Source organism: Triticum urartu, chromosome 3 (assembly GCF_003073215.2).
Source record: "Triticum urartu cultivar G1812 chromosome 3, Tu2.1, whole genome shotgun sequence".
Classification (NCBI taxonomy): Eukaryota; Viridiplantae; Streptophyta; class Magnoliopsida; order Poales; family Poaceae; genus Triticum; species Triticum urartu.
In genome coordinates, this window is record NC_053024.1 from 715,164,583 (window position 1) to 715,174,375 (window position 9,793).

General features: G+C 48.4%; 1 protein-coding gene across 1 annotated transcript; it reads left to right on the forward strand.

Annotated features, from left to right (window-relative positions):
- Positions 1-2,012: 2,012 nt before the first annotated feature.
- LOC125546148 (probable glucomannan 4-beta-mannosyltransferase 11) lies at positions 2,013-8,833 on the forward strand. The gene is made up of 9 exons (XM_048710311.1): positions 2,013-2,643; positions 2,773-2,871; positions 6,450-6,702; positions 6,789-6,899; positions 6,999-7,135; positions 7,242-7,355; positions 7,447-7,646; positions 7,738-7,986; positions 8,121-8,833. Exons 1-9 carry the CDS (start codon positions 2,257-2,259, stop codon positions 8,290-8,292), a joined length of 1,722 nt encoding a protein of 573 aa, XP_048566268.1. The 5' UTR covers positions 2,013-2,256; the 3' UTR covers positions 8,293-8,833.
- Positions 8,834-9,793: the final 960 nt, after the last annotated feature.

The following is a 9,793-nucleotide window of genomic DNA, read 5'->3' on the forward strand; positions in this document are numbered from 1 at the left end:
AGTTATGAAGAGCAAAGCTGATATGCACCGCTCAGATCGTGTGTTCTCAGCTGGCGACTGGGTCTATCTGAAGCTGCAACCCTATGCCCAGTCCTCCGTGGTGGCTCGTGCTAACCATAAATTGGCTTTCAGGTATTTTGGCCCCTTTCAGGTTCTTGCTCGCGTAGGGGAGGTGGCGTACCGGATTGCCCTACCTAACCACACCAAGATCCACCCGGTCATCCATGTTTCGCAACTTCGAGCTGGGCTGCCTCCGTCCACGACGGTACTTCCTGAGCTACCTGTATTGGACCAAGACCTTCTTCCACTTCAAGTTCCTGAAGCGGCGATCGGTGGCTCGAGGGACATGCATGGTCGATCAAGTGTTTGTCAAATGGCCGGGCTTTCCAGAGTCGCTCGCCTCCTGGGAAGACGAAATCCCTCTCCAGTCAAGATTTCCAAGAGCATTGGCTTGGGGTCAAGCCACATCTCAAGGAGGGGGGAATGTCACGGGAACACCACGTCGCCCGGCCCAGCAGAGCCGGCCCAAGCGAGGGGGCCAGCCCAACCGTCGAGTCCAAGGAGAGAACTGGGTCCAGTGAATGTGTATTTAGGGCTGCCTGTGTGGAGTTGACAGGCATCGTTGGATCACTACTCTGTATCGGCGTCGTTGGGCGAGACCTCCTCCTCCCAGCTCTTGGCTCTTTTCACACCTATCCCCTTCCTTGCTTGGAACCCTAGATCGAATTTGTATCCCGATCTAGAGATTGTAAGAGTAATCCAGGGCTACTTACTGAGGATTGTTACATCCCGGCGCATCCACTCCCACGCCGGAGCAAAGGTGGCCAGATGAGGACAGGGAGTGGATGAGGCCGGTCCCGTCGCACGCATCAATTAAAAAGGACGGGCACACGGTCCTTCCACACACTGCCAGGCGGGCCCTCGGTAGGTGGCCGTGTTAATTATGACCGCTTAGGATTGTTGGCCGGTCGACATGTGGGACCGCAACGGACACCGAGAGGACGAGCGGCGCGAAGCGGACCGGTTTTGGGAATGGGTCAGCGCGTTGGGTCAGCGTTTTTGTGTACGGCGATCCAAACAGAAGTGGGGACCGAAATGAGTTGCCCGGTTGGAGCTGCTCTTGGATCGCCGTAGAGCAGAGACACAAATTCAGATAAAAGGGAAACAGAGTTGCATTGCAGTGCTTCATGGTTCAATACGACGAAGACGACGAAGAAGAGGAAAAGTAAGCAAGCAGAACGAGTGAGCACTGAGCATGGAGACACGCTCGCCGGACACCCACCGGGTGGTCGGACGCGGTGGAAAGCCTGTGCAGAAGAAAGACGGACAGAAAGTCCACACCCCAACAGCGAGCTCATCTCGTGTTTCCCCATGTGAAACGCGCCGGCTGACCGCGACCCTGCGTCTCTTCTTCTGCGTTACCACGCCTGCCTAGAGAAGTATCCGATCGGATCGGCCATAGGCCATGTCACTGGCCGATGCCCGGTTGGCCACCCGGCCGCCGGCGATCCACTTTCCGGGTACCAAAACAAGGACGCTGGAGCCGAGTCTGTCCTGTCCAAGCCAGTGGGCAGGAGGACATACGCATGTGAACAAACATGCGCAGCTCCCGCCTCCGTCCGATCCGATCCGGCCCGGCCACATGGACATGGCTGCTGCTCGAGAGTCGAGACAAGGCCTGGGGTACTCTTGCTGACTCGTACACCCCCACGCCCCGTACGCACGTACGTTGCCATGTCACCGTAGTACCTTTTCCTTTATATCTACTGTATACACCAATAATACACACACCAAGTGGCCCCTAAATACCAACGGAATGGACCAATAATAGCACCAGTACGTAGTACCACCACTTGGACACTCACAAGTCAGTAGCTCATGGCCACATTCCCATGCACCCATCCAACTCATCTCACCAACCGCCAGAACTCATCACGCAAATACTACTATATGGCATGCATCTACATCCCACTGTCCATTGAGAAGCTGTTTCGGAGAGAAATAAAAGCTTGGCCAGACCAAGACCATCTGACCCGTAACCACTTCCCATATGGAGGAGCACCCATCGCTCACTCGCCATGTGCCGATCAACGCGCGTCTACTCCTCCCTCAGTCCACGCCGTCTATATAAGCCCGCACTATTCCATCCACCTACCTAGCCCGCGGCCAGCCAGCTAGTCGTGTCAGCATCTGCGCCAGGTCTAGTCACCACTCCTCCTAGCCGCTAGATCCAGCCACCCGGCCGTCCGTCGGGGGATGGCCGGCGCCGGCGAGGAGTTCATGGCGGCGGCGGCGGGGGTGTGGGCGGAGCTGCCGGTGCGGGTGGACTGGGCGGCCGTGGCGGCGCAATGCGCGTGGGCTGGCGCGCAGGCGCGGGCGTTCCTGGTGGTGCCGGCCATCCGGCTGCTGCTGGTCCTGTCGCTGACCATGACGGTGATGATCCTGCTCGAGAAGATCTTCGTCGCCGCCGTCTGCTTCGCCGCCAAGGCCTTCGGGCACAAGCCGGAGCGCCGGTACCAGTGGCGGCCGATCGCCGCGTCGGCCTGCAAAACGGGCGGCGTCGACGAGGAGGCCGGCGTCGGCGGCGGAAGCTCGGCGTTCCCCGTGGTGCTGGTGCAGATCCCCATGTACAACGAGCGCGAGGTGAGCTTCTGCTAAAATGTTGATTGATTTTGACCGGCGGCAAGCTGGTGGTGGTGTGATGGGATTTGTTTACTGATTTTCTTTGGTGTGGTTGGATCTGATCGGATGGATGGAATGGAATGAATGAAGGTGTACAAGCTGTCGATCGGGGCGGCATGTGCGCTGGAGTGGCCGTCGGACCGCGTGGTGATCCAGGTGCTGGACGACTCCACGGACCCCGTTGTAAAGGTACGTATGCAATCAATCAACCCATCCATCCGCCGCGCATCTAGCTCTGCTCGTCGCTGCAAAAGCCGTGATAATTCACATTATTCCCGTACGTACGTGCGTGCGTGCGTGCGTGCATGTTCGCGCCTTCGTTTTCTCCGTCCCACTACTGTACGTACTAGTACATGCATAATTTCCCTCCCCCTGTGTGGCCGGCCGGCCGGCCGGCGGCGTCGTTTCGTGGCTGGCACTGGCACCGCCGCGCTGGCAGCGTGGCAGGCACCACGTACACACACACACACACAGACGGGTGACATGGCCGCCCGGCCTGTCGTTTCGGTCCTAGGCCTACCATGGGCTGGTTTTGTTCGCAACTTGGGGACTACCAGTTGCCACATGACATGCCGGCCGTGATAAGTGCAGATGAAGAAGTGGTTGGCCGATCGGCTTGTTTGCTAGCTAGTGAGAGCCAGCCAGTGAGCCCAGCCCGTGACTGGCAAGCGTGTTTGCTGACCTGCATGAAGCTGATAGGAGTAAAAACTATTCCTGCGATTTCTTTTTGGCAAAAAACACATGTTCTTTTTTGACAGAAAAAAAAAACACTGTCGCTCTACTAGCTCCTTTATTTCTGTGGATCGATCGCCCCATACCGAGTCCTGCACACAGACATGGCTCGCAGGCAAGCAGAAACAGAAGCAGTGGCCAACAACATGCGTGCATGTGCACACAATCAATTGCCCGGCGGCAGCCGGAGCATCCCACTCCGATGCGTGAAGAGGATCCCGGCCTTGTCTAAAGCCGAAACCGGCCTTGTTTCAAAAAAAAAAAAAGCCGAAACCGGCGCGGCCGTCCGGCATGGAGCAATCTTCCTGGCTCCGGCGGACGCGCCAAACTACCCACTTGGCCACTCGGTCGCTGCCGGATGCCGGCCGATGATTTGTACGTACTCGCTACTCGGCCGGCGCCGCTCCGCTCTCCCATGCCATCTGGTCTTGCCATCCACTTCCGCTATATATTATTTTTTGCGATAGAATTAGGAAGTATTATTCCTCAAGTATATATAGTAGAGTACTAGGGTTAATGGCCTCACGTACAGGTCATGCCCTATGACACCCAGCATGGCCGCTCCGCTCTGCCATGCCATGCCATCTGGTCTTTGCCATTTACTTCCGCTATAGTAACATTTTTGTTTGCGACAGAATTTAAGATTTTTTTATTCCTCGAGTACTACTATATATGGAGTAGGGTTCATGGCCTCACGTACAGGTCATGACACACATACTCTATTCTTTTCCGGCATGATACTACCCGGTACCCAGCATCGCCAGAACATGACACACATGTTCCCGATCATGCCATCGGAAATGCTATGCCCCGACCTATAACTAACTGAGAATATATACGCGGTGGCCATGTGAGCGATCGAGCAACGTGAGGAGGAGGTGTGACACTGGGTTAGGTTACGTGGCCGGAGCCATTTTTTATGTTCTTCCGAAACACTGGATCCAAATTTGATCGATCGAGGAAACACTGATAATGACACCACCTCCGTAGCATCTCTGCTGCCACTGCAAGGCCCCGAAGCACGTGGGAGCACCTTGATTGGTTGCCAAGTGGTAGGGTCAGCCAGCAGCAGGAGTATAAACCAAGCATGTAGCATGTTCTTATCTTGCTCCATGCATCCCCGTCCCCGATTCTCCCGGCCGGCAACTCACCTCTCTGGTCAGGTCAACGTCTCGCTTCAGTTTTATTTTCACACCCTCCAGAAAAAGTAGAAAAGGTGAAAGACTGTACACGCTACAGTAGTACTCCCTCCGTTTCAAAATTCTTGTCTTAGATTTGTCTAAATACGGATGTATGTATACATCCGTATTTAGACAAATCTAAGACAAGAATTTTGGGACGGAGGAAGTACAGTACTACTCATCGTTTGACGGCGTTGCCTCGTGCGTGTAGCACGTGGGCTTGGTAGTGCGCCGCGTAGCTGGCTCAACGCTTTTGCTTGTCGCGTTCGTTCGGCGCACCGGATTCCAGGCATGGACGCATGGTGACTCCAAAGTCCAAACATGTGGTGATAATGTGTGCGGCGTAGCTAGGCTAGGCTAGGCTAGCTAGCGCGCTTGCGTTCGATCGCGGCGCCGGATTCCAACATTATATTGGCGACCATGTCCGTGGATTCCTTCCCGGATATATCCCACTTTGGTGCCATAGCCGAGCTGGCCGTTGGAGGGGTTTTTTCATCCACAAGACTAACCCATTTTTTTTCTTCAAAAACGAGGATACCCCCCGGCAAGACTAATCCGGTTTACATGGCAAACACGATATTACTCCCTCCTTCCTAAAATATAAGGCGCGATTGATTTTTTACAGTCTTTTATGCATGGCTTATTTTAGACAAGCGTGCAAAACAGGCTCCAACGCCGATGGAAAACGGCGATATATCTTTTTTCCAAATTTCCAAATCTGTCTATTTTTTTGAAAAAATATTGACATTTTAAAACTTTTTTCAATTTTTCAAAAAATGTTCATAATTTCATAATTTTTTATATTTTAAAAAATGTTCAAAATTCCAAAAAATAATTTTCCCCACAAAAATTGTTTATATCTTCAAAAATTTCTAAAATTTCAAAAAAACAATCGATTTTTTTCAAAATATAATTTTTTTAAAATTTTTATTCATGTTTTAAAAGATTTTTTTACAGAATTGAAAACAAATTCTTCACTTTTTTTTTTAAAAAAACTGATTGCTATAGTACCACCGACATGTCTAAACATACACCGCTATCAAACAACACCAAATGCATGTACTCAACATGTCTACACTCAACATGTATCAGATGAGAACAACCATGCTAGGTTGAGAATGTTACCAAACACACCCTTAGTTTCATCCACAAGACTAATCTCATTTACGAGGCAAAAACAATACTACTAAGGACTGCAATACCCAACAACCGTTCGCTGGCCAGGGTGGCATCTGCGATCACCGCAGCTGGCAGTTTTAGTGTTTGGAGATGGCATTTTTGACCCCAAAAAAATGGCATTTTGTTTATTTTAGTGCATTTTTCATCCGAAAATTACCACAGTTAGATCTTGATCATATGGCTATGAGGGGGTTCTCTGTGGTTTTCCTCCTGGGAAATGGTCGCCAGATAACATTGGGGTACTACTAAAGAACATGGTTTATTTTAGGGCAACCGTGCATAACAGGCTCCAACTCTCAAGGAAAAACGGTGATATCTTTTTGAGGAGAAAAAAAAAAGAGAAACGGTGATATGGCCGTGTGCATACCCTGATGCAGAGATCGGGGGTCTACCATATTTTTTGAAGATGAGATTAGTTTTCCTTTTTTTACAGATAAAATGCGATTAATTGAGGCAAATTGTTGCTTTTACTTGTGGCAAACTATTATCTTGAATACCCATCTTTTAATTCCCCCCGGTACTAAAATTTGGGCATGCAGTTGTAGATGCAGTCTTGAACCTTTAAAAAGGCATGAGCAAGTGTTTACTGCTGCAGAGTTTTGGACAGCAGATTAGATCACCCAACTGCACAGTACCAAATGAAACTGACCGTATTTTCTGTTCCATTTTTATCAGGACCTAGTGGAGATCGAGTGCCAGAGGTGGAAAGGAAAGGGGGTGAACATCAAGTACGAGGTGAGAGGGAACCGGAAGGGGTACAAGGCCGGCGCGCTCAAGGAGGGGCTGAAGCACGACTACGTGCAGGAGTGCGAGTTCATCGCCATGTTCGACGCCGATTTCCAGCCCGAGTCCGACTTCCTCCTGCGCACCGTCCCCTTCCTCGTGCACAACCCCGACATCGCCCTCGTCCAGACCCGCTGGAAGTTCGGTCAGTCCTCATGTACTCTGTTTTGTGTTCTTTGTGAAAGACTTAGTTGGTTCCTGGTCTAATAATTTGTTATGTTTGTTATGCAGTTAATTCGGATGAGTGTTTGCTGACAAGATTCCAGGAAATGTCACTAGACTACCATTTCAAGTTTGAGCAGGAGGCCGGGTCCATAGTCTACTCGTTTTTCGGCTTCAACGGTACCTAAACTTGGCTTCATCATATCATATATGCATAGCTCAAGCATCCAAATGAGCACGCTGAGTGAATGATCTCTTGGGGATTTTTACATCTTCCAGGGACGGCCGGTGTCTGGAGGATATCGGCAATCGACGATGCCGGTGGGTGGAAGGACAGGACGACGGTGGAGGACATGGACCTGGCTGTTCGCACGGCGCTGAAGGGCTGGAAGTTCGTGTATGTTGGCGCCGTAAAAGTAAGCCAAAGACTAATGCACTTTTTTTAACTTTCTTCTCTACCAGAAATAACCAAACCCATCAAGAAAAAAAAATATAACGATGCTCGGATCTGTGCGTGGTTAGGTCAGGAGTGAGCTGCCAAGCACATTCAAGGCGTACCGATTCCAGCAGCACAGGTGGTCGTGTGGACCTGCAAACCTGTTCAAGAAAATGTTGGTAGAGATTCTAGAGAACAAGGTCTGCATTTCTGCACTTAATAAGGGAGGACTCATCACCACCCACTGATACACACCATCTTATTGACTGACATTTAATTTTCTCTGTGCAGAAAGTGTCATTTTGGAGCAAGCTCCACCTCTTGTACGATTTCTTCTTCGTTGGGAAGATTGCTGCCCATACGGTGACGTTCATCTACTACTGCTTCGCGATCCCGTTGTCCGTTTTCTTCCCTGAGATTCAGATTCCTCTCTGGGGCGTGGTCTACGTTCCAACCGTTATCACCCTCTGCAAGGCTCTTGGATCACCAAGGTAACAACCACACATTTCAAGACTGAACTTTCAGAATGACATGTACTGTTTGTTACTTCAGTTAATTAACACAAGAAAGTCACACTTTCAGTTCATTTCATCTGGTGATCCTCTGGGTCCTCTTTGAGAATGTGATGTCGTTGCACCGGATAAAAGCGGCGGTAACCGGTCTTCTAGATGCCGGACGAGTCAATGAGTGGGTTGTCACTGAGAAATTGGGAGATGCCAACAAGACCAAGCCAGCCATGGAAGCATTAGATGCTGTGAAAGTGATAGATGTTGAGCTAACGACGCCCCTAGTGCCAAAGCTCAAGAAGAGGAGAATAAAATTATGGGACAAGTAAGCAAAATCTATTGTCTCAAAGCTAGTACATTACGATATATGCTAATTGAAATTACTGCGTACAAACTACGGGTTTTTCGCGTTTTCTAGTTTTGTCAAATAATGCCTGATGTGTGTGTTCTTTTTATCAGGTACAACTGCTCAGAGATTTTTGTTGGAACCTCCATAATTATATGTGGTTTCTACGATTTGTTTTATGCAAACAAAGGGTACTACATCTACCTCTTCATTCAAGGCCTAGCATTCCTCGTTGTCGGTTTTGAGTATATCGGCACACGCCCTCCCGCTCCCAGCGCCGAATAAGCTGCCATGCCATTCATGGCGCTCATCTGAATGGTTACCAGTGACAAATGGCGTGCAAGTGAAGGCCCTCTCCAGCTCTCCTGCACATATCGATATCAGAACATAGCGTATACAGAGAATTTTCCCTCCACCCCGGTCAGATTTGATCCAACCATTAATTCTTTACTGCCGAGAAGGCGGTCGAAATAGCATGGTAGTTCATCAGTTAATAACATGCAGTATTTACTGAAGCATCATGACAGAAAGATGCATTCAACACCTGGAAGAATAACACAAGTTGTAAATTAAATAACATGCTCTGCCAATCAATTACTTACTGTAGATTCTCCAAATTTATATGTCAATGTACTTACTGATGTAGCTTATTCCGAATAGAGGATGTTCAGCAGCAGCTTGTGCAGTTGTGTTGTGTAGTATGACAAAACATGTAAATGTACATTACATTGTTGCTCAATGCCATTTATAACTCTGTCAAATTCAGACAGGCCTTAGAATGCAGTAACAAAAATTTGGACTGATGTTGGAATACAGTCAAAATTCAGACATGTAGCCTTGCAAGCAAAAGTATATTTCTGGTATAACCTTTTACTTAACGTGGGTGGATGGATCTACAGCAGCCATTTCTACTGCTACTTTTGAGGAGAAGTAGTGATGCCGATTGACGCAACATGTATGTCAGTTGAGACAATCAGTCGGAAAATAGAAAATGGAATTGATTAAATGCTTGATTATTTTTTAAAAGCTATTGGATTTGAAAAATATCCGGGAATTAACAAATTGCATGAATGCGAAAGAAGTTCATAATTTTTTTGGGGAAAATTTGAAAAATGTGCGCATATTCAAAACCATCATGAATTCGATTTTTTTTTTGTGAGATTTAAAAATAAAATAGAAGAAACCAAAAATGGAAACGAAAAAATCCAAACAAATCCCTTGATGGGAAAACCAGAGAAATGTAAACAATTAGATGAAACCCCGCAAAACAAATTTAGATGGAAACATGGAAAGCAAAAAAACCGAATGGAGGAACATTCTAGAATGTCCCCAAACCAGGAAAGACGGGACTGGTTCCAGTTACATGGCTGACCCACTAAAAGAAGACTAGTTAGCTCTACTCGAACACCAGGACTATATCTCGCTTGTACTCCCTCCGTTCCCAAATATTTGTCTTTCTAGACATTTCAAATGGTTATAACATACGGATGTATGTAGACATATTTTAGAGTGTAGATTCACTCATTTTGCTTCGTATGTAGTCATTTATTGAAATCTCTAGAAAGACAAATATTTAGGAACGGAGGGAGTAGGAGATAGATCCTTCCGTCTCACCTCAAACTTTCTTCTCCCCCTGTTGTAGCTGGGCCTTTTTGTTTGTTCATTTTGTATAGATCGCTCTATATTTGAGACCGCTGGTCGTTGTTTTGCGCGGTGCACGTACAGGTTTAGTCTGTTTTTTTTCTTTGTCATTTTCTTTATGTTTTCTTTCGGTTTTATCTGTTAC